The sequence below is a fragment of the Haemaphysalis longicornis genome, unplaced genomic scaffold, assembly GCF_048455015.1.
Source record: "Haemaphysalis longicornis isolate Haplotype H1 unplaced genomic scaffold, Haemaphysalis longicornis Haplotype H1 scaffold_8, whole genome shotgun sequence".
Taxonomy (NCBI): Eukaryota; Metazoa; Arthropoda; class Arachnida; order Ixodida; family Ixodidae; genus Haemaphysalis; species Haemaphysalis longicornis.
The window spans coordinates 91,303,455-91,329,003 of record NW_027526445.1 but is presented as its reverse complement, the minus strand read 5'-3'; the positions used below and the strand labels follow the sequence as shown (position 1 = coordinate 91,329,003).

Here is a 25,549-nt window from a genome sequence, read left to right as displayed (position 1 = left end):
GGGAAAGGGGTTACGTGGAAGGCGCGGCAGACGACTATCATCATTTGACGTCGTTTGCGGTCAAGGAAGCTGATACGCGGCCGACTTTTTTTTTTTTCATTTGGGAAACCACTAAGCCCCGGAACGTCGAAGAATAGTACGCCACATCACTATGCTTTGTTTCCTGATATCTTGTTTTTCGGTACACCTGGTACTACCTCCGGGAACAAAAAAACTTACCTTATCCCTGCTTTTGTTACTACCGCAACGTTCTTTTTTTTTGAGGGATTGGAATTGGAATTAGACTGGATTGGAATTGGAATTAGTGTGCGTCCATGTTAGAGTGCCTCGCTGTTTATGCCACGCTGTGTTTGTAATATGGGGTACCGTCATAAAAATGTATGAAAATTATGTGACAAATAATCGATTATAAGTAATTTTTTGATTACTTTTTAAGGCTGTAAGTTTAATTGGAATCGGTTACTGTTTTTCAGTAACGTGTGCAGTGCGTCTGATTTCTAGCTACAAACCATGTTCACGGTGGCATTTAAAGACTTCGAATATTGTCAGAGACTTGCTGCTGGCTTGATGCGTGTGCCTGATAATTTACCTGTGGTTTCGGCGTAAATTAAAGCTCCCAAATGGTCAAAATTACACCCGAACCATCCGCTACGGCGTGCCTCATTGCCTGTGTAGGTTCGGCGCGTTAAACCTCATAACCAATCAAATAAATTACCGTATCCACAAGAAGGAAAGAAAGCAAAAAAAAAAAATCAGAAATAATCTGTACGGGCACTTCTTGTTCGTTTTGTACGCAGGGCTCTTAAGAAACAGAGAAAGGAATGTTTTAAGAATTTAAAGCAATCCCCAGCGCTGGTCCGAATTTTTTAAAGCATCTGAAAGTGAGCGCAAGGAAAACGACAAGGTGGGCATACAAATACCGCCGTATTCTGTTTACTAACCAAGATGCTTTAGTTGTGAAGCCGGGCTTATCCGCGTGCGTGAAAGTTACCCTAATGTCGTTTAAAGTTTAAACAGTCTTCTACGTGTGCCTGAAACAATATAAAAGTGCCTTCCAGGGTCATTCATCAACTGCCACATCTCTTTTTTTTTTAATGGAGCTGTGTGGGGCGTCTTTACGGCGAGCACACAAAATCTGACTTCGTTTTTGTGCCTGTCACTTTGTCAGCCTCATCGACATACAAGTACTCTCTCTCTATGTGTGACTGTACCAGTCAGGTATTTCTTGCAAAAGTTCAGTGTCAATTGCTATGATCCCACCAATGAAGAATTTCTTGCAAAAGTATAGTGCTAAGTGCATTTTAGTTGTTGATGCGGTGTGAAAAATGATGCCGTATGGTGTGACGTGAATACGGGAATGGTCGATTTTATGCCAGGGTAACTCCTCCCCAGCGAACCACATTACTAATGCTAAATTTCATTTCAAAAACTGAGTGCACCACTGTAACGGCTACAGCGCAATGATAAAATGCTTTTCTAACTCACCGTGACAATTTCTACGGAGACCAGCGTAGCGAGGCGGTTCCACCTGCAAGTTGGGGGCGTGGAAATGACCCCCCAAGGCCCATCGTTCATGTCCTCCTTTCTTATCCGGGCGTGCTATGTGGGCTCTTTCATCTATAGGGTCACATCCACCAGGTATACTCCCTTCACCCTGAGAGAGCTCACACTGCATTGCCGCCTCTCCTTCCGCAAGCACACTATAGTCCCTCATTCATGAGGAGAAACACATGTGGCGTCAACTACAAACAGAGGCTCTGCCTTAAAGAGCTGTCCTGCATCCTTTACGCCCTTATCTCTGCTAACGCCCACTCAAGACACAGGTAGTCACTGATGCAATCTTAGCATTAGTCCATGGTAAACAGTTAATTTACCAGTCTAATGACAGTCAGGCATAGTCAGGATGCTCTCCCTGTGTTCCAGCAATAGTTGCAATCCATTGATATGCTGCGTGCACTCCACACTCATCTGGCCCAGCGCTCCGGTACTAGCTACGTGCTAGGCTGGGCTCCTGGTCACGCAGGAATCCCGGGCAACGAGCTGGCCAGTCAGCTCTCCCGCGCTCCGCCCAACCGGAAGACTCGGAGACCACCTGGTATAGCAATACCTTTTCACCCACCCACGCAGGCGCGGCGATGCCGTCGACATCAATGCCAGGCTACGAGAGTTAGTCAAGGACCAGCAGGCTTTCCTTATCGCTTACACTTGTTACTCCAGGCAGATGCTTGCGTCATCTGGCAAAAGCAAACGGACAGCCCACCCTTCCCTACGCATACTACATCGATTAGAAGGCCATCGCAGCTCTGAACGGTGCTCCCAGTGTCCCGGCTTTCCCAATACGCCGCATGTTCTTTCGGACTGTTCTTGTTCGTAACTATGACTTTCAACTCTTCTTGAAGTCACCCCCCCCCCCCCGGTTTCTTCTCTACAAAACTAGCGTGCCCCGCCGGAGGGAACGGACCGGGCGGCCTGGTGGCGGAGCTCGGTAGCTCACAATCGTCAGGCCCTGCCGTCAGCTTAGCTTTCTTTTCTTTTTTCTTTAAAGTTTATCAACAACAACAATAACAACACCAAATCGCCACTCCGCCCCGCTGCAATGGCCGCAGTTCAACACCAAAAATTGCATTGTTCAGAGGACCTATTCATACGATTAATTCCCGTGACCAGTGCATGGAGGCGTTGGGTCTCTCGGAACCACAGCTCCAGAAGGAGCTCACGACTGGAGTGGCTGAAGTAGTCGCGACCACCAGGGTAGCGCCCCCTGCGCCTTAATCTTTTTGGCAATAAAAGTTATGTTCTCCTTCTCTCCAGCTGACGTCCGTAGGATGTGACTGTAAGTTAGACGCACATCAGCTGGCGGCTCCGTAGCCTCCGCATTGGTGCACGCAGCTTGTGAAATGAAGCATAGAAAACCGAACGGCACTTTTTCTTTGGGCACTTCTTTACGCCGTTAGCGTGCGTGTCGTTGATTGTGGCTCGTTTTTACGCAGCGGCCTATTTCTGGGTCGGCAAGGGTGAAAAGCCCGACAACCACGGCAGCGCCGTGCCGGATGAAGACAACAGGTCAGAGAGAGAACACGGATTCCTCCGAGGTCTTCCCTGAGACTGTCAGTGTAGTGTTGTTTAGATTGTTGTGTGGCAATGCATCGCTCTCAAATAGGGCAATAAAAATGGGATTCTCGGTGTTTGAAAATGCGACAATGTGTACCTTGCGCACACTTCGATGAAGTTATTGTTTACTTCACAAAGGTATTGAACCTCGCATAGTTTCAAGGCTGCTCAAGTTCAACGTCCGTTTTCCACTCTGCGCCACTGCGTTATGACGCTGCAAGGATTACCTGACCCCCAAAATTGCTTGCGCGTGCGTGCATGCGTTGGTGTGTATGTGTGCGCGTGCTTGCACTGCGCATGTGCGCGCATGTGTGTTTGTGTGTGTGTGTGCGTGCGTGCGTGCGTGCGTGTGCGTGTGCGTGTGCGTGTGCGTGTGTGTGTGTGTGTGTGTGTGTGTGTGTGTGTGTGTGTGTGTGTGTGTGTGTGTGTGTGTTTCGTTCCGTGTGTTACCAAAAACCCTATGTAATGAATCAGCCTGGCGTTCTCACCTTCTTTCTTGGCGGGTACAAATTTATTTCCGCTACAGCCATTATCTTTTGCGTGAACGGGTGGTCTTTATTATGTGAAATGAAAAGCGCGATCTTGCAATTCCGAGCATGTGCTACTGATAACTAAAAACTGTCACTGGCTGCTGATACAAACTGATTTGCTTAAAGCCTACCTAGTCCTGTTAGGTGCATGTCAGGGTCAATACAATGCGCACACATATTCGTTGTTTCAATTCCAAATTTTCACCCGCACTACATACCGCACCTAAGGGAACAGTAAAAAGAAAGTGCAGTTAGTGCAGAAAGTGCTGTTGCTTGCTTCAATCTGTTTCCGCATAATAATCACACCTTGTTAATAAAGTATCCTATAGTTTCCATATTGTTCGTGCGTAATTTCGGCTGTGCAAAGCTTTATCGATCTAGGTCTAGTACATAGCCAAGTATCGATAGCGAATAAGTGCCCCGTGATTTTCTGTGCCGCGTAAACCTTTCTTATTCTACCGCACCCATTCCTCACCGAGTGTTTGCCACATTCCGAATGAAACCTAAGTTAACAATTTGAGTTCAGCAGCCACTTTGAGGCCTGGAAGCGCGAAATTTCTACTAATGGATCTTCCAATCACAGGCACTTGAAGGTGAGAGATTGTTTAGACGCTGCACCTGGGTGTTTCGGATCGCCTCAGTTCAATCCACTCTGCAATTTTCAACATGCGCCGAACTCTTGTACAAGGGGGCCCTCGCTGTTAGCATCCATTTAAAAAAGCTACCGTTGTGAGCTAAGTAGCATCGACTCGCGGTTCCCGAGCACCTCTAACTAAGCCTGCTTTTTCAAAAGCGCGTGGTTAAGAAGCTGAATCGTTCGTCTCGCTTTCCAGCACAAGAGTCCTGCAGAGGTACGACAACTCCCTGGTGCTCCTGCGTCTGCCGAAGAGGATCACCGAGTACGACTACCTGGGCATTTACTGCAAGAAGTATGAGGTATTACTCTTTCACTGTCCCTTGATGTTTTCTCTATAATCATTTTTCTATAGATTCCACGGCAGGTCCAAGTTTGAGTTCAAACTTGCCATTCGGACACTATTCCATTACCTCGACTTTTTTTCCCACTTACCGAGCAATTCTTGTGCGCTGTATTTCTTCCTAACAAAGATGGTACCTTCCATTGTGCACCCACGCAGCAGATTTCCCAAAGGAGCGAAAGGGAATGAGGGACGATGTTTACTGAGCTTTACAATTAGGAGTAGGTCATTATTCTATATAGAAAGCTTTTGCACGTCGGCTGCACCATAGTAGCCCGGGTTACCAAACGCGTTTGGCTCTCCAGGTGACCTCTGATCAACAGTATCGCCCACTGTTCAGGGGAGAGGGGAATTGGAAGTGATTATGGGGTTTCCTTGCAGTCAACTATGATGTGGCGTGGCGTGCCTTATCGATTACAGAATTTGCATTTGGCTGTACGGGAACAATAAATGCATTCTTAGGGGTGTATGAAACTGCCGGTTTAAACTTTTGTTTCTGGAATTTGCTCGTTTTTTGAAGTGATCTGTGAGGGCGTTGCGGTGTCGGTCTTCTAGTCCAGTAATATATTGTAATGTCTTCACACGTATACAAACTCCCTTCGACAATGAAGTTTATTACTATTTCGCAAAAATACCCCTTAGTCCCTTAGCACAAGGCATCGTTATCACATTTCGTGTGCCATTATTTACAGGTCAACTTCGGCCACGTGATATTTAGAAACGTAGAGCTTCCCATGGAGCAGAGTCTTGGGGCTATGGCGACCAAGAAGAACGGCGTCAAAGCCAACGAGGTCACCCTCAAGGACAGCGCCACTATCGAGCTGAGGGACTTCGAGTACGACGGTCAGGGCGGCGACGGTGAGTGTCAACAAGTGCGGGCGAGCTTCGCTTGTTGGTGTGCGCTCATGTTGGTGACAACCGCACAAACAAACACTAAGAGCTATGACTAACAGAAGATAAAACATAAAGCATCCCCTTGTTTAGTGTTTCCTCTTTTGTTATACGTGTTTCCTATTGTCTTGCGCGGTTGTCACCGTGGAGGTGAGTGTTACTTGAGCATAGCATTTCCTCGCAGATAAGCCCCAACACCGGGCCTCGCCTATCTGCCTGCACCAGTCCTGGGCAGTCTCAGTGCTATCCTCAGGCACGAAGCGGAATGAAATGGCTGCGGAAAACGAATACCGTATTACGTCTCAGGCCCTGCACGGAAGGTTTTGGTGTGCCGATCTATAAAAATTGCTACGACGACGTTGCATTACTCAGGTGGCTCGTTGAAAACTGCACAGCTCTAAGACACTGCGACATGCGATGGCTATTGGCGGTGAGCGCGACCACGGGCGGCGCTGCGAAGCGCGGCTCCGTGGCGCCGCCATAGGGATTCTCGCATTTGTCGTCTGCTTCACTCGGGCTCGCTCTCCCTGCTGTTTCTTTGCGCTCGGTTGACGCCTGATGCTTGTTTGCACCAGATTTTGCGCGTGAATAACTTAATAATACACCTAAAATCGCATACACTAGCTTAAGACATGATTTAAAGGATAGTTCTGCATACCGCTACGGACGAAATATTGCCGGTGTCGCCACATCCCTTGTGAAACCGATCCCGTGTGGAGCGCGAAGAGTCAAAGCTAGGCGTCAGCTTCTGTATCAAGCAATCTTTCAAACAAAGAAAACAGCCCGCTGCTTGCAACCCACAACAGCGAAAATACACGGCCAAAACAAATTACAGGCCTTAGGGGCTGTCGGCTTTGTCAGAAGGCATTACGATTCCCGGTAATCATATGCAAGTTAAAACTGTTTTCGCAGCCTTGCTGAACGCTAGAAAGTATTTTATCACATCACTTTACGTTGTCATATGCACGAACGTATGCCGACATGCACTATGGGCTGCGAAAACTGTAGGTTTAGTTCAAAAGAACCAACTGTGTGTATAGTCACTTGCTGGGTTTATACCAGGCTTCTAACCAGTATGGAAGTTTATTGATCAAAACGAGTCACGTCTACGGTAAAGATACAGTAACACTATTTTTGTTCAGACCTGGAGGGATATTTCGGTACCTTCCCAATATTCAGATATGCGTTATATAAGAAAACTGCACCCAAAAGGAAAATGAGGATTAGGAGGAGAAGAAAACTTTAGTTAACTGTAAAATCGAGCTGATTAGTGGGCCAGGTCCTCAGTGCAGGACAAAAGAGCAAGAATAATTTTCTTCCGTTCATAGATAGTCATTTCCAGTAGGCTATGATTTGTTCTTTACGCCTGGAAGGGTTGCAAAACAATAAAGAGCTGCAGTCGGTAATATTCACCGGTTTCGATTCTTGTAATATATGCACATATACTATTTATTGCGTTCGTTAGCGAGTATATCAAGCCTTTAACCCCGTAATCATGTCATTGCTGTTCGAGTTGAGAGCCAGTTCGTTATCATAATGATGCGATGGAAATTCGGGTTACAAAAGCCGCCTTCGAGTGCTCTGGACAACGTTGTCTGGGGCATGATCGCTATGGGGCAGCACAAGCCTTCTCCTTGTATTTGCATGTGAATAAACAACGCACGCTGCGGATATGCACCTTCTTGCGCGCAGTCACAATGAAAGCCGATTTGTGAAGAAGGGAATATATGCAATGCAGACTGAAGAAAATATCCACACGATCTTTGTGAGCCTCCCAAACATCCCCAAACCTGCTAATAAGACGTTTGTGACAGTGCAGACAAATTAACCTATTGGGCACCCGCTGCTTGGTACGTAGCATTAGACTGTTGAGTCTTCATAACAGCATCTCAAAAGTACTGTAGTGAAGCCTGCGAATTTTGAATATTATGGAGGTCCTGCCGCGGTGGCTCAGTGGCTAAGGCGTTGTGCTGCTGAGCACGGGGTAGCGGGCTCGATTCCCGGCCGCGGCGGCCGCTTTTCTGATGGAGGCGAAAAGCAAGAACGCCCGTGTGTTCGAGATTTCGGCGCACGTTAAAGATCCCCGGGTGGTCAAAATTAATCCGAAGCCCTCCACTACGGCGCCCCTCATCGCCTCCGTTGCGTCGGCGCGTTAAACCCTACAATCAATCGAATACTTATGGAGGAGCTCTGAGCGCTGAACCTCGCGATAAGCTAGAAAGGAACAGTTACACACGATCTTCTGACCAATTCTCTGAAAATAGTTGTGTCTATTCTCGTGTGTTGCAAACTTGTGGGGGATACAGCTTGAAATTGCTAGATGTGTCCGAAGCTGGCAAAAATAACTGAATTACTGGAAATACGCTTTTTAATGCACGTAAGCATCAAAGCGGGCGATTTCTAGTACAAGCACGGCTGCTCCTCACAACCGGAGTGTAGCAGACGACAGCGGCGCGAGTCCCTAAGCCGACGTCAGAGCCAGGGGGCGCCACTCATATATCTCACCGGCATGTAAACTAGCAGATACAAAGTTCTGGTGTTACCGCTCCTTAGACGATGTTCCAGCAACCTTACGTTGGTTTGGACTGAGGCTAAATGGGACTGTTACCAAAACCCGGACTTCTGCAGACTACCTGACATCGTTAAACATAATATTCCGGGGTTGTGAAAACTGCGCCATCTGTCTAAAACTGCATGTTCGGTGAAGCCTTGCGACAGACACCATAATACGCTGGCATTCAGAAGCTTCTGTAGTAGTACTGCGTTGCAAAGACCTTGAAGCCTCAGGAAAAGGCGCGTTTAAAGTCTCAGGGTCGAGAGACACGGACGTCCACAAAAATTATTTTTAGTTCATTCTCGCTTCAGAATTACCAGAGTCCTTCAATGCTTTTCTGGTCACAAAACTTCTCCGTAACGCTATGGGAGAGCTTCATATGGGGACCAACGCTCCGGCACGGTGGCGCTACGAGTCTGGTGAAGGCGGCTTGGACGGCGGCGGCCGTATTTGCAGTGCGTTGGAGCGCGAGCTTGCTGGTGTTTGTTGTGTGATGTAGCTTTCTAAACTCGTTACGAAGGGCAAATTATGTGAACTACCATGCCTCTGACGTGCTGTGTATCTGGTTGCCGCTCTGGCTATCGGAATACAACGGAAAAGGCTTCATTGTTCTGCCTCCCAAGCGACCGCGAACAACGCGACAGGTGGAAGCGAGCCATTCCACGACTGGAGACAGGCGCTTTCAGCTTCGAGTCGAAGGCCGTTCGTGTGTTCGGGAAATATTTCGACCCCACGGACATTGTTCGAGCCGATGAGTTCAAAATAAGTGGACAACCTGTGCTTCTGCAGCGCGAGAAGCTCAAGCTCCGCGTCGCCCCGGATATTTGAAAACCTGCCGGCGTATCTTACGAAGCCCAAGCCACGATCGCGCCGCTCACAACGAGAAAATCCGTCTGCTAAACGTCGTCGCGTTTCGTCGCCGCACAAAGATAGGACTGCAGCTACTGTAATTTTGGTTATCCAACCAGATATTTTGAATTTGGAAAGCGGAGCATGGCTATCTTTGCCTGCATATATATATATATATATATATATATATTTTTTACTTGCCCGCCGCGCTTTCCCAGGGGCTAAGGCATTGTGCTTATTGATAAGCCCAAGGACGCAGGTTCCCAGCCGCTTTTCTGATGGAGGGGAAAAGAGAAAACGCTTGTGTGTTCGAGATTTCGGCGCAAGTTAAAGATACCTGAGTGGTTAAATTTAGTCCGGAGCGCAACACTACGGCGCGCGCCCTATTGCCTGTGTAGCGTCGGCACGTTAAACATCATAATCAATCAATGTTTTTCAACTTGCCGTTTGGGTGGGAGGAGTGTGACAGGCACCGAGCGGGCGAGTTTTTATCTGTTGACACCCTATGCCTATGAGAACAGCCGAGAACGTAGCTCAAAACTGTAGCATTTACTCCTACCCTGGCCCCTCCGCGCGCCCATTATTCTGCTTCCATTTCGTGAGCGTTTTTTTCCCTGCTGTCCACGCTAACTTTCCGAATCTTGATTATTGTTTTACATTATTAGCGCGCTATAAAATAGCGCAAACACAGCGCTAACCCAACGTGCTGTACGTTTGCACACCTATTTGCTCAGCGCAGCATGTCGCGCCCTGGGCTGAATACCGATTTAATTCTGGCGCTAGTTCACTCAAATCATGCAGGCGGCTGCAAAGGCTAGTCAAAAATTGAAAACGCCAGATGTCCGCCTTTTCGAAGCAAGAACGTAGCGGTGCTTGCCGGAACGAACGAACACTGCAACATATGCGCCTCAGTAACACCCGTGGTCTTGCCTCAGTTTCAGAGCTGAGCTACGGGACAACTGACTCAAAAACAACAACTGACTGACTCAAAAACTTGGCTCGCAAGTTTACTGGTGCAAATGAAGAGCAGATGAAAGTGGGCGCGTGCCGACGGAGAAACAGCCGGCCAGCAAGCTTCGTCGACCGCCGGCGAAGCCTTCACGTTAACAGGAGCGATCCTAGCGGCAGCTTTTGTCCCTGAATGAAACTTCCGCCGGAGTTTCGTGACCAGAAAAGCATTGAAGGACTCTGGAATTACTAAAGGAGTAGGGTTGCACTAAAGCATAAGGCAGAGCCTAAAAATTGTTCCCCGTATGGAACTACATGCGAATAAGGGTAACAGTGCATTGCCGAACAGTTATGATCAGAAGTTTACGGACCATGCGAGACACAGTGAAGGGCAATTTCCCTTTCGCGTGACAGCGCGGCAGCTAATGTGGCTGTGCTTAGGATACTTGTGGTGATAACAACCACAAAGCGCAGCAAGGGATTTCAGCTCGAATGGTGAAAATAAATAATTGGAAGCTGGTGTTCTAATGTGTTCGAAACCTTTCCTCTCGGTTGTACACGGCCAAAATTGGACAAAAAGAAAAAAAAGTACTTTTGAGCACACTGCTAAGATTCGCACTTATAGTCTGGCTGATACCCTTACCATATGCGCAGAAGTGGGTACACTGCGCTTCATGTACGATATCCTCATGCCTCCATCGCGGTCGCTTATGCCGTGTTGCAGGGGGACGGCGTGTGACTACGAACCGTCCTGTTGTGTAAGCGGGGTTGATGAGCGGGTGCGTGCAGCATATATCTGCCTCCGTTCGGGTGACGAAGAGGCCAATGCCCAAACTTAAATTGATTAATACATCGCGAGTAGCTAAAAGCTATGGTACAGGTAGCTGTTCACTGGTGCGCTCAAAACATCATAACTCGAATGGGCAGAGAAACGTACTCCGCGGAGCTAAAGATGACTGGGTGGCTGGTCAGAAAGAGAGCTTTGTCTCCAAAGAAACGCTTAAAATAAGCACCGACACGTTCGAAGCCGAGTCAAAAACATACAATCAAAAGCACTCTCGCGGGGTCGAGGAGGCCATGACGCCTCGAACAGCCGCCACGGCAAGACCGCGTATGCCCAGGGTCGTTCTGGCCTTGCCGCATTCTCGATGTCGCATGAGCGCCTCAGCATGTACCGACTTGCACGGTTCAGTTCTTTAGGAGGTCTTCGCGTCACTTCAATGAGGCTTCGCGAGAAAGCAAGACGGCGCGTCGGGGCGCTGAGCGCTACTGAAGCCTGCGCGCTATGTCAGTGGAGGAACACGCACAGCAGTCGATTCGTAACAGCCGTCATACCTTCTGGTCACCAGGTTAACTCGGACCCCATTGGAATCAGAACGGTAACGAAATACAGGTTGTACTATTTCACCGCATCACTAATTCTTTTATTTACTCTCATGTCATTTGTGCCTCACAGAGGGGCGTAATAACAAAACAACCGTTGTTTCTCTGCCTTTTTTTTTCGTCTTGTACGTAGCCGAACATCAGGGGTGCCAACAGTAGTGGGCGTCCGTAGAGACCTTAGCGCTAAGCGGTGACTTGCTTTCTTTGGCAGACGTCTACTTCGCGGTGGGAGCCAACAGGGACGACTCCAAGGACAATCTCACCAAGCTCGCAGACGAGAGCGGCAGGTGAGCATGCTTTGGCTGTACGTGTGTACCTTGGGATCTCAAAACCTTTCGTTTGAACCAAAGGCGGGAAGACAGTTACCTCGATTCATCAGCCCAGGTATGTTTAGGAATGTGCGAATCTAGTGGCCTCCTTGTGCAATCAAACAGTAAGTGTGGGACTCAGCGAGGAATGGAATGGAAGATGATAGGTGTAACGTTACGGGACAAGAAGAGAGCGGAGTGGGCCAGGGAACAAACGCGTGTTAAGGACATAATAGTAGAAATTAAGAAGAAATCGGTACGGCATGCAATTCCAAGGCACGATAACCGTTGGTCATTAATGGGCAACAGAGTGGAACCCTAAAAAGGCACACGTGGCAGGAGGCGGCAGAAAGTTAGACGGGCAGATGAGGTCAGTGAGTTTGCGGGAATGAAGTGGTCGCAGTTAGCACAGGACTGAGATAATTCCGGATCCATGGGAGATGCCTTTGCCCTGCAGTGGGCTTAGACAGGCTGATGACGATGATAAAGTGTTGGAGAGAGCATGCAGTGTGGCAGTTACTAGCTTAAAAAGTCCATAGGGACCACATGCAACCTTGCCTTATTGGAGGAAAGAACTCGCCATTGGCAACTCACTCAACTCCAGTGCCGCCCTGAACGGTTTTGTTCTGTTTTGAACACTTGTGTGAAATTTCGCTGGGTACAATTTAACCTGTGACCCAGCAGAGGGAAGCGCTAAAAAGTTAGTTATTGGTTTATTAGCTGCACGTTAGCATTGAAGTGGCCCGACCAAATGGAACTGAGGGCACCACTGCAATCGCACAGTCATGTTGCTTGGTGGCGACTTTGATTGGCTGCCGCCAACCGCAAACGTCCCTGCGGCGTCATAAGGCTGATAAAGTCAGCCTTAAGGAGCTCTGCAACACTTTCAATAAGCGTTTTCACTCTTTCCTTTGGGTCTGTAACCACTGCGAAAGCTACGCTTATCGCCAGCACGGAGCGGCACTGCGTGATTTGCTCGTCGCCAGATACGCCTTCCGTTACTGCTTTGTTTTTGTTGCTTTTTTTAAAGTTGCTAAAGAAAAGTGTTCATTGCTGCAACTGAAGGATTAGTGGCCAGCAGCCGCTACATGGCCTTAGTGACGTAATTCGAACCGTGGAAGAACGTAAAGACCGGAAAAGAGGGAAAAATGTTTTGAGCGAGTTTACAAGCTATCTGATGGGCACAGAGCAGTAATTTCTGGCTGAGGTATTTTGCGACCCCTAATCTAAGTACTGGCTGTGTTGGGTGACTACGTTTTGCAAGCACTTAAGGTTTCAAAAAGAGTTGAAAAAAGTGTTGCAGGGTCCCTTTAAAGTCATAAGGCTGATCACCAGCCGATAGAGTGGCTGATGAGACGGCACTACGTCATCTCGGTTGGGGCATTCGTAGGACGAAATGTGGTAATGATGTTGCAGCGATGCGGAGACGGCATAGCCTAGAAGCAAGCGCCAGGCACACATGCAATGTAAAGGAACGCTTGAACGTGACACTTATATGAGCAAAGGTTTTCTAAACTACTAGGTCTGGTGGCAATGTTTATACTTGTCAACATTGTTGGGCAGAAAGAAAAAAGTAAATACATTTGAGGCAGGATAATAATACAGGAGTGATGTTTATGTTATTATTTTAATTAAAATACATGGCTGCTCGATTTTTGCGAAAGCGAATAAAATACATGCCGTGAAAAAAAAAAAAAAACAATGCACTCGAGGCGCCCCCTGGTGGCAGTGTTCCAAGTTCTAAACTAACACAAGCTTCCAGTAGATGGCGCGAGCAGTGGAGCACAGCAAAATTAAATTGGCACGAACGAGAATCGATCTACTGAGAAGTTCTATGAAGCTTGGCATTGCCATTATGGAATGCCAGGCAGCTTAGCTGTTATGTTAGTATAACCGGTCGCGACGTGAGGTCACTGAAGCTGAGCTAATTTTTCACATTAGCCTAATTGTTTCAATTTTTACTTAAGGTTGGTATAATTGTTATTGTGTAAATCTGTATTTTTAATGAACCAAACAATATTTTTATCATGGTCTCTACAAAAAGGTGGCCTTCACATATGATACGGGAACTCTGTCTACCAACACCCACACCAATGACATACATCAAGGAAGAGAGATCAACTTTATTTTGAATCCTCATTTCCTTATTTTGGGCGCACTCGTCGCCTGGCGTGGAATATAAAACGTCATCGTCCGGTGGGCGCGTTCCGCGTTCCGGATGCTCATGGAAGCGAACCATGCCCGTAATGTTTGTTAAGTGAGGAACTCGAACCTCCGCTGCCGGATGTGGTGGTAGCAACGACTCAGTATTCCCAGGAAGTTGAAGCGAGGTGTACTGCTCGTAAAAACGAGAGTAGAAGCGCCAGTCGTGTGCCCTTTCAACGCACAGAAACCAACAGGTGATGTAACTAGGTCACCTGTATCAGGACCAGCTCCCTGCACATCTCATTATAAAAATATAAGGAAACAGCACTATGCTCGGGAACAAGTTACGAACGGCACAAGCTCATGTACGGTATCCCCCCGCCTAAGCGATGGACCCAGATTACAACGGCGCGGGCGTTTTGAAAGGAGATTGCTATGAATGCGTGATATCGTCTGCCTCTTCTCACGTAGTTTGTCGTCGCTGCAGTAGTTTATAAGCATATCAAGTCCAAAGAATCACGGAAACGGCCCGTGCCATGTTAAAAATTTCCCCAGTAACGCACTACTTGCGCCGCGAGGAGTAACGTCCGGCTGCGTTGACGAGGCACAGAGGAAACTTGCGTTGCCGTTCTTAAGTTGTACACGACTTACCCTGAGTTACAAAGCAGTATTGGCCGCGAGGCCCACCACTGGAGAGGCCGGCGCTGCGATCGTTTTGACGTCACTTGTAGGATCACCGTTCCTATCTTGCTGCGTAGTTGGCTTGCAGCGCGTGACGCTTCGCTTAGGAAGCGCGTTCTAAAAGTATTTTCGTGTTAATTTCCTTCGTTTGAAGTTAATTCTCAGTGCTTCAAGCGCAGTTCGACCTAATGGTGACTGTATAACCGTATCAACTGTGGTAGATTATCCGCAAACACCATGAGCGTGGTTGTGTATTACGCATGCGACCGAAGCGTAAACAGCGGCTTGTTTCCCCGATCAACAATGTGGACTACGACGATCGCCGAGTGAAGTTTCTAGATTTCCCTTGTTTGCAAGAAATGTATAAAGCAGGACATCGTGAAGCGTTAACTGCTCGCAGAAGCACACGCACCCGCCGTGCCTGCCCGCACAGCCGACGGTGCGGCTCGAACCGACGCAGGTCGCGGCAGCAACAACTTGTCGCCGCTTTTTAAAATCACACAAGTCGTGGAAAAGAAGTTCCAGATTGGTGAAAGTGGATGTTAGTGTGATGAAAAATTCTGATAGGTAGTGTCGTCAGCTGTGGTTTTCAAAGTGATGCTGAAATATCTGCCGCGATTTACGCCGATCGGTCGCGGAGGTCGGTCCCGGCAGCGCCGGCCCGTTCACGCACGGTGCGGCGAGCGGCCGAAGGATGGCTATGCTTGCGCGCAAGAATCGACCGAGGCCGTGCAGGTATCTTGATCGTCGATCGCTTTAACGGAAGTCACCGCGCTTAGAGTTCCCAGTGCGGTGAAACGTTCTGTTAGGGACCGTCACTCGCAACTCTAACGGCGATGAAATATCTGCTGCGACGCCAAGCCTAAAGTTCCCAACATCCGATTACGTGCATCCGAAGCCGGCTGCGAGCTGTTGGCGAAGGCCCTCCCGTCGCGCACGCGCGTGTTGCGTTTGGGTTCCTCTAACTTCTTGGGGGCCCCCAACGCTCGGTTCTCCTATTCTAAATATCCCCTTTACCCGAAATCATTAACGACGTGTTTCGCCTCGTACGTAGCCTCGCCTTCTGTGAGAAGTCGTGAGTTTCGAAATTGATGCTTCAGAAATGCCGGCTTACTGTAAACATACAAAACACCCTGCAATTATAAATTACCACGCCGAGCACATAATGAAAACTAAATATAGCCTTGTCCGAACCCGCTCGAAGGCGTTAAAAAGTCGCGTTCGTACCGTTCATACATTGCGGACAAGTCGCGAAAAGTAAACATCAGCCGTGCAGAGTACAGGCCGGCAGTGATCGTTAATCAAATCCGGGCATGACTATAAAACATCGTAGTGGAAATAGGCACTGATTAAGCAAAACTGCAGACTAAGACTATAACAATAATTTAAGCATGTGCGGCGAAGCAATCTGATCACCGTTCTCGCGTCATTCATTTACCACGCAGTTCGCGCGGTGAGATCATAAGTGAGCGACGCGTTTCCGTCGCTGTTACAAGGTGTTTGCTTGCACACACATGTCCCGTCACAAGTATTCCATAATGAATTTACAGCGTACTTTTCTCGGCATCAGTTGCATCGTCCTTGGCGTTAGCTGGCTGCGTATGTAAGAGCTGTGGGTCGCGATGGTAGCAACTACCTAAACGCGGCGGTTTCGCCGGGAACAAGCGAGTCGCTGATTGCTTGCCCGAATTATTTGGTTTACAGACAACTTTTTTGGTAATTTGTATCAAATCCACAAGGAGCGGGCGAGACGGTGGCCACAACAAAAAAACACGCTTCCGCATACGCACGGGAAGTGTGTTGTAGCAGACGACAACACGATTCGGCGTCCTACAAGTGACGTCACTCGTAGGTGGCGCCACGGTATGTCCTCGAGGCCAATACAGCCACGTCTGGTGCGTAATCGGGTATTATTGATTGATTGATTGATTGATTGATTGATTGATTGATTGATTGATTGATTGATTGATTGATTGATTGATTGATTGATTGATTGATCGATCGATCGAATGTTGACGTGATTAGTTTACGGTGCTTTGTGTATGGCTCCTAACAAATTCTGGGGCTTTCGAACCCACACTTCCAAGTTGAAAGGAGTGTATAGATCTTGGATACTCGTCTATTCGTCATGTTTATGCACCACCTCCCATTGATTCGCATGAAGCCCATAAAGAATCGGTACCTTGACTTTTCCTCACTTGTGCATGCACGCAACTGATTTGAGAAAGCAAGTGGGACCCATTGCTGCCCGCCTGCCTGGTCCGTTCCATTATGACCGAGTTTTTTTGTTCTCGGGTGATTGAAACAGAAAAAAAAATGTGGTTGATCCGTCTTTCATCGGAATCTGTAAAACACGGAAGGGAAATGGTCCTTCACAGGAGCATTTCAATGTTTATCGTGCATAGATATGAGCTTGCACATCGCTGTTTTATATTTCGTCGGTATATATGGCACGGTTAGACGCATCAACATTAGACATTGCATTACACGCGCCGGAGCATTGCGTAAATTCGATTGAAATTTCAGGCGTTTGCAAGCCGTGCGAACGAATCCTAAGGGACTGAGGGCGAATCGTTTGGTTAAGTCACAGTACGTCACAGCGAAAGGAGCATGATTTGTGGGTCGGCAGCAGTCTCGTGGGTGTGCTTGGCGAGCGACGTCCTGCTGGCGGGTCGCTTAGGCAAAGGTACGACCACATTGGTCGTGCTCCGTGGCGTGTACGCCAGACGCTTGCGTTGCGACGAGCTCAGCTTGTGGAACGCGGCGGCGGCGTTGTTCCACAAGCTGTGCGGCGTTTCACATAGGCGGCGGACAGGGGTAAACACAGCAGCTTCTGCTGCTACATGCTGCCCTATCGAGGCGCCAACTATCGGCGCTCGTTAGCGTCAATGACGCACTACTTCGCTTCCCCTCTCGTAGACGGCAGAACCATCTGAATGGACAAGTTAGAGGGAAGGACATAAGGCGCGTTCGTACCGCTACCAGGGCATGACTTGATGGCGGCTCAGTCGGTAGAGCGCTTCACACTTCCCGTTGCGGCCTGAGGGATCGTGGGCTCGAATCCTGGCGCCGCCGCGCGTATAGAACATTTTCTGCTGATGTCGCTACCGTGACGGATATGACGACGGTGAGGTTTGTGTACCCCGGCATAAAAAATTTTCGTGTTAAAAAAAAAAAAAACAAAGCGATGGGATTATTCCGAAGCCACTTTTCTAAATGCGGCATAACTTAAACAGACCGGTGTTCAAAATGAGCAGAGCATGAGGGGGATTTGTAGTTATAAGCTGCTGGACTGACCATCATGTGACGCGTTAAGAAAGTGAAAAAATCTGGAACTTCTTGCTATTCGTCGAAAAGCGATCATTCGCTCATCATACTCGCCTGACCACTAGAGAGCGAGATTGATCAGATGTTTAACATGCGATTATGCGCGCCGTAGTGGAGGGCTGCGGAATAATAAAGACCACGTGGTGCTCGTTAACATGCGCCGGAGAGAGAGAGAGAGAGAGAGAGAGAGAGAGAGAGATAGAGAGAGAGGGACAGAGAGACAGAATGAGACAGAGAGGGACAGAGAGAAAAGGGACAGAGATAGAGTGAGTGAGTGAGATAAAGAGGGGGACGGAGAGAGAGGGGGGACAGAGAGAGAGAGAGAGAGAGAGAGGGGGACAGAGCGAGAGAGTGCGAGAGATAGCGGGACGGAGAGAGAGAGAGAGAGAGAGAGAACAAGCATTGTTGTCATTCATTTTAAACACAAATGCACCGATAGGGAATGTCCGATGTCTTCGTCAGGCGGCAGTCGGTCACGAACCCATGGTCCATGGCGGCATCCTTGCCAGTTGGATGATAGCAGCCTACATCCCGCGAGCAGAGCTGAGCGATGCGGAATCCCACTGCTCGTTACATCTTATGTGTATGCCTTTGTCAAAGACCTGCGATATATTGGGACACTGCATGGTACCGTGAAAACGCTTGGCTTCCCCTCTTCAATATATCGTGGCACTTCCTTCGCCCTCATCACGCAGTTTGGGTTTTCTTGGCTGTCGCTTCACCTGTCAATTTCATGTGTGGTTGAAATATTCGTCTTTCTTGTTGCTCATCGCGTGGCCCACAACCTTACAGGCGCTGCACTTGTCACGTTCTATTTTTTATTCGCGTGAAATCAGACGACTAAACAGGCCATCTGTTGACAAGCCGACTTAAAACGTTGCTGATACTTACTAAATTCCACCTAAATATCGAACGGTGCTATTTCGCACTATCGTTTTATAATACCGCTGTAAATGAGCTAAATATTCAGTTTGTCTTAATCCAGTTGCAAAACGACCACTGAGGGCCACAGAATGGGCGGTGACTGCACGCACACTCGCAGTTAGGCGTGCTTGCTTGCGCCAGCAACCTCTGTGACAAAGCACCGGCATCTCCAAACGTTGTCCGGGTGGCGCATTTCCAAACACTTCGCTTCACAGAGCACCCACGGGACATGTCTGTTTGCGCGATGCAGAACGGTAATTAAACGTCGTCTTTGGCTGCGCCCCAAACCTAAAGCGACCTAAAACATACCAAATCACTATTATTAACAAAAACAACCTGTAGATTTGAGTTTACAAATTTAGAAAAAAAGTTAGGCAATGGAAAAAAAAACGAAGAGATAGTCCTGCTGGGGCTCGAACCAAAACCTTCAGCATCAGTACTGGTCCCTCTACGTTGAGGCCACATAGAGCGAACGTAGGGCTTGTTTTAGCATGCGCTCAAAAGAATAGCGCACGCAGGGACATCACACATGTCACGTGGGTGTTCTGTGCAGCGAAGTGTTTGGAATCACGCGTCCGGGGGTGCCCGCGGCTACTTCTGAATACCGACTTGTGTACGGGAGCTCGCCTTTCGGCTCGTGTTGTGGCTGTGCCTTCCAGCATTTCGTGTGAAACACAGGGTAAAATTCTGGCATGCTTTATTACAGCGAAGCTGTTTTTGGCTAGGATATCCCAGGGTATCGCACCGGGGAAAAAAATTCGCTGCGTGTGTTCAGCGTATGAGAAAATTCGTAAAAAACAAAGGTCTGGTATAGTGTATGTCATTGTGCAGCACCTCCGTCTGTGTTCTATATCGTCTCTTCTCTTGAGTGTAGTTTGTACTTTGAATCCATTCCTGTTTTTATACGAACTCGCCCTGGCCCGTTTCTTCCTCTTACCATCTGAACTTATATCCACTCACTTGCTTCAAGGGACAAATTGGCGTCTTCGGTGTATTTTCTGCACTTTGCGGGAGCTTGTTCTCCTCTCTAAGGCTGTTCATAACTCAAAGAACTTTGCATTGACTTTATCAGAAGCGTTCAGCTTTGCAGAACTGTGCAATGTCTATGGCCGCGTTGCAATGTCTTCATAAGACCTTACGTGACAAGGAGAAGCCGGCGCTCATACATGGCATCAAGCACTTCTATTCTTTTTTTATGTAATAAAGAAGTAAAAAGAAGAAGGTGTAAAAGCATTCATATTTTGATTAAAGTCAGGTCATATTGTCCCTGGAAAATTCTCTTCCCCGCAATGCACTTGTGCTTAGATGTTAAGCCGACTTTAAGGGGATCGACGTAAGCTTGGCCTTTGTACGCTGGCTTTCCCACATCGTGTTGCCCAGTGAAGCACAGCCACCTTCGGACGGAGTATACGTTCAACCCCCCTTTATACTCTCCGCCACAGCCGCCGCCTCGTTTCCGAGTCGTGTATATATTGCTAGATACACGCGGCGTCACTCTCTATCAGACATTGTGCAATGCCGCGCGCTCTTTCCCGGCCACCTGTGCCGGCGGCGTTATTGGCGAAGCCGCGCTACAATAGAACGTCGTCGTCCCTACCCACCAATGGTGTGTTGCTAGGCTTAGTCTGCGACGTACAGATCGGGCCACTGTCCTTATAATTCAACATAGTAAACTCCAATATATCTAAACCTAAACATTGCAAATCCCACCCGCGCACCAGCTTCGCTGGCTTCCCTCTTCACAGGATGGGAGTGCTCTGATTTTTTTCCCGCTATTTGTAGGACCAACACTTGGCGCTCTCCTGTTGGATTTAAGGTGTAGTTTCAATAGAAAGGAAGCGACATATAGAAGAAGGGATGATGTTGGGAATGCGATAGGGTGTCACGACACTGCCAGTGATGCCAGTGCCGTTCAGTGTTGTGAAGCGGCGCTTGGTGCGTAATGAAGGGACAGTGTCTCCACTTGCTTAATGGCTCCACTTGCTTCGTGAACGCTGAGTACGCCTAACCTTTGCAGGAACTCCAGGCTTGGCGCGTACCAGCCAGCGAGGACCATCACGCTCAGGCTTCCGGAGGGGCACCACTGGAACGAGTACAAGTGGTTCACCGTGTACAACTTCGACGGCAGCGGCGAGAGCTACGGGGACGTCTACGTCGACACCAGCGTGGCCGAGAAGCTGCCCGTGCACGCGCCCATGTCCAAAGTGTCCAAGAGGAACGGTACGTACGGTCGCGCCACGTGTTTCCCGACTGCACTCACGGCCACTGCAGTAGCCAGAAATACGTTGTGGTTGGAAACATTTTCCTTCTCAGAATTGGTACGAAAGAAAGTTTCGCAATAATATAAATGTGTAAAAAAGTCGTGGCCTTAATAATATGTGCTCTTTGTTTTTGTTTTCCCTGAGCGTAGCAGACAACAGCGCAATCATGAACACACGTTCCGTTGATGACAAAAAAGAGCACTCTGTTGGCATATAACAGCATTTCTTCAGACGTGTTCGTGAAGACACCTCGTAAATCACACCTTGTAAGGATTTCAAATATGTTTCGGGTCATTTAGTGAGCGCCGTTGCAAATATAGTGTAGCCGGGAAACTGAAATAGCCCAGAATATAGTAGTCTATGCCAATTAACCTGTCTCCCCACAAAACTTGATCAGGTATATAGTTCAGCAGTTGGCTTGTAGTGTTTCTCGCGCTCATGTGTACTATATGTGGCGCACATCTTGGCGATCGGGAACATTATTGTGAGAAGGAAACGGGAAATTCGCCAAGTATAGACCGCTGCGCCCTCTGTATAAGCGAAATAAGCTGTTCCAGGAGCGTAGCGCGGGCGCCACGCTGTTGTTTTTTCTTTTTCGTTGTTTTGCAGCTCTAGTAAATTTGGTTTAGTTTGGATTTGCAACACATTGTAATTACTATGGGCCGACTTCTTCTGCGAGGAGCGATGGAAAGCAGGGGATTGCATAGTTCGAATTAAAAGTTCCGGATGCCGGCGCGTTCGAATTACCCGAAGTTTTCCCCCATTGAAATATACAGGGCTGTGTCGGGACAAGGGCGTGCGTTCGAATTAACCGGAAGTTCGAATTAACCAGCTTTTACGGTATATATAATTGGTTTTTGCTTGCATAGGTTGCCCGGAAATATCTCAGAACAATGTGCAGCGTTTTTTTCAAAATTTGTGCGTGTAAGATAACTAGCGTCTTAACACGAGTTTTCCCAGAGACCTCTAGATTTGTTACGGTTCTGATAATGTCGGATTGTTTTGTTACTGTAAAAGCTATTCATGCCCATAACTTACCCATCAACTACGAATCCTGTCATAACGAATATCTCATTGGGAGCTTGATTTCGGGCTAATTTTAAATCGCATATTCTGCAATATCTCCTTATCCCGCTTGATAAACGGAAGTGGTTTGTGTTAAAACATGTTACCATGATATAGACTAGCCAGTTATTTAATTGATTGATTGTAGGGTTTAACGCGCCGACGCAACGCAGGCGATGAGGCGCGCCGTAGTGGAGGGCTCCGGATCAATTTTGACCACATGGGGATCTTTAACGTGCACCGAAATCTCGTACACACGGGCGTTTTTGCCTTTCGCCTCCATCAGAAAAGCGGCCGCCGCGGCCGGGAATCGAACCCGCGACCTCGTGCTCAGCAGCGCAACGCCTTAGCCACTGAGCCACCGCGGCGGGTCTAGCCAGTTATTTGCTTTTCCTGATCAATTCAATGTTTTCACATATTCTTCCGTTTTTTACCTACATGCACAACACCCCATTGTGAAAGCAGGTGACTATCACTGCGCCAGTCATTTTGATTGACGACTTGCAGTTAACACTTAATTCCATTAGATCTTGGCGAAAGCCGCCTGTAGGCTTCAGGCTCCCGGCAACAGCGACAGTAATGTTTCCGAACCGAGGTCTCCACGTGGCAGCGTTTGCGATCCGATAATCTTTGAAAAGCCGGCGGCATGCCACACGGAACGTCAGATGGTTCGTTCCGTGGTTCTCTAAGGAGAAACCGCAGGCTGGCGCGAAAAGGACGACAAAACTTGATGTTCGCGAATAACTTACTGTATCGAAGTACCCCAAGAAACTTCCCAAATTGTGGTTCCATCCATAAATATGCTTAAGTGGAGCAGCGGAGTAACTAACAGAAATGACTAAACTGGAGATTCGTTGGGACCCCGAACAAACCAGAACAGGAAGTCGAGGCGTAGAGGCGTCCGTTTACTCATCCTTATCTAATCACCCTGGTCATCCGCCTGGTGGGTGACGCTTCAAAACACGTCTTAGGATTGGATCGACGTTTCTGCTGATTCGAATGGTCCCTAACAGCCCACTTAGTGGAGAAGACTGCGAACACCACCCCGCAAAAACGCGGGGTATGCGTCGTATAATAGTCAGACTTAGAGACACTAAATAAGCTACGCCTAAGAGTAACGGCACTGACAAACGGCGGCAGCCATTTTGGTGCCTGACGCCAGGGTGGCCAGCTTTATGCCACCTATTGCGGCTGACAGTGACGGGCGGAATTGGTCCGGGCGCCGCTTGGCAACCATGCCAGCTGTGTTTACTTTTCGAATGTTTAGAGACAGCGCGCCGGGGCGATGGGGTCAGGCTCGGTTATGCTAGCGAAGCTCATTTAGTCCCTCTAGGTTACGCTAGAGCCACTAATTAAGCTACGCTTTTTAAGTGGCTATAAGCTACGCTAGGCAACTGTCGTTCTTTCACAGCGGGAAGCGATGCAGGTGTTTTTTACCTTCCGGCCGGTTGAAACAGCCCACTACAGGGCAGCACGGCATAGCTACTCTGTCTGAGGGCTTCAAAAACTCACTCCCAGCATGTCATACAGCCGCGCTGCGCTCCGAAAATCACGACTTATCGAAATGCGCGCGCGGCAACATAGAGGCGCCAAAATGTCAGCGCCCATGGGTCTTCCGAGGTAAACAAATGTCACGTGGCGCGGTTCGACCGATGGCCGCTGTCGGAGGCATAGAACAATGACAGAAAAGAGTGCAGATACTCTGAAACCTCATCTAGTCAGGTTTGAAACCTCTGAAACTCTGAAACCTCATCTCTGAAACCTCATCTCCAGTCACACTCGCTCACGCAGGCGAGAAAATGCACATGTATCACTATTTAGGCGCGTCCGCGATAAGCATTGTTTAACCACTGAATAACCTAAGGTTAAAACCTTTTATTGTGTCAGTATGAGGGTCAGATCAAATAGTTGCGGCGGGAGCATTTTCATCACAGAAGAGCCGTTGTCATACGGCCAGTCAGAAACCGACGGGGGGAAAACCAGCGCTAGAAAAGCAGCGGCTCCATGCAGACTGTGGTCGTCTAATGTTTCCTCGGAATGGTTCCGCAAGCCGGGAGCAACAAAGAAGAAGAAAGGGAAAGGACGACTTCGCCCCTAGCGACACAAACACGCTGTCCCACGCCCACCTGTAATGACCTACGAAGGCGTGCGAGGGTCAACAAAAGAGATGATGTGGGGAGGGCGACCCTGCCTGCTCTGAAGACGGCCGCGTTGGAAAGTTTTCTCGGCCGCCATAAGAAAAATAAGTGAGGAAAAAAAGAACGGGCAGGGTGAACCCGGCGGCGTGCGTTCCTCTTGTGTTTGGGTGGTTGCTGTAAACAAGGGGCATTTTTTGCCTGTAATCCCTACCTTCAAACTGGTTACACCATATTCGTCAACAATTCCTTCCTTTACTTTGCAGTTAGTTTGCTATCTTCTTGGTTTCGAAAAACAAAGCGATATTTATGATCCCATGGAAACACTGTTAGGTTTAGGTGCAGAGATGCCCGTGATGAAAAGAAACATGGCTGGCGCGGAAGGATCACTTCTCCAATCTATTTCAAGCACCATAGGAGATGCTTTGTGACATATTACACGTAGGATGCGCCCATAAGCATGTGTGTGCATTTGTGCATACATACCGGCGTCCCGTATTTATAATCATCGCCATTATCATCACAGTGGAGAGATTCCCCCTCACTGCTTACATTTTCATAGTTGTTGCGTTTAAGAGTTCAAATACTTCAAGCTTGGTGCTGGGCTAGGTTCTGCAAAAGAAACCGCATGAATACTCCTCTAAACGGTGGAGATAGGAGCCACCGCAAAGATTTGAGCGTGAGAGGGCATAAAAAAAATCGCTTCGTTAATGCGGCATGCAGTGACAGACCCAGGCACTATGCGACGTATCGACGCCAGTTTCACAGCACGAAGACAGTGCCGCAAAGGGCGAGCACCACCGCACGCGGCCAGCAATGGTTATGAGCCCCTACCCCTGTGCAGCTCTGCGGAGCGGAAGCTACCGTACGCACAGTTTTTGTGCGCGCGTGTATGCGTGCTTGCGTGTGTGTGCTTGTTGTACAGTGTAGACCATAGCGAGCGCCATTGTTGTCCCGGTGTCCGCAAATGATAGCCACCCACCAGCGACGCTATACCAAGTTTATTCTTCGGCCAAGGCCCGCCCGTAACCGAGGTCACCCTCTTAGGCCGGTCGAGACAACAGCTGCGGCTTTCTTGCTTCTAGCGTTCGCGACGCGGCTGCCGTGGATTGTTGCCTCTTCACCGACCTGGTGGTGCTGACGGGAATGATTGCTACTCGCGTGTTGGCATCTGCCTATCCATGGAGATCCATGGAGGACGTCCGGTCCTTGCTACGTCTTATTTGCAGACAGCGTAGTATGAGCGAAACGTCCTACGGTCTTCGTTAGAATATATACATATATTGATTTTCGTTAATTCAGACTCCCAGGGATTAGAAAATCTGTTCGAATTAGCCGGAGTTCGAACTAGCGGGTGTCCATGTCTGATTGTCAGTATAGCGCGCGCTACCAGTATTAGAAACGCATGCGCCGTGAAGTAGATGGCATTGCACGTCCTTCGGAACGCACTTTCAATAATT

The 25,549-nt window shown here is 48.5% G+C and overlaps 1 protein-coding gene across 4 annotated transcripts in view; it reads left to right on the top strand.

Annotated features, from left to right (window-relative positions):
• The window catches only part of LOC144148859 (uncharacterized), a 104,335-nt gene that overhangs the window by 17,093 nt on the left and 61,693 nt on the right, over nt 1-25,549 (top strand). For 3 of the 4 annotated variants that reach the window (XR_013318084.1, XR_013318082.1, XM_077680379.1), the window contains exons 4-8: nt 2,991-3,063; nt 4,475-4,577; nt 5,311-5,476; nt 11,455-11,530; nt 20,646-20,848. Coding sequence is in view for 1 of the 4 variants with exons in the window: in XM_077680379.1 (XP_077536505.1) it covers nt 2,991-3,063; nt 4,475-4,577; nt 5,311-5,476; nt 11,455-11,530; nt 20,646-20,848 (621 nt within the window). In the remaining 3 variants the exon portion in view is untranslated. The remainder of the gene's footprint in view (nt 1-2,990; nt 3,064-4,474; nt 4,578-5,310; nt 5,477-11,454; nt 11,531-20,645; nt 20,849-25,549) is intronic. The other variant, XR_013318083.1, reaches the window with a different exon arrangement.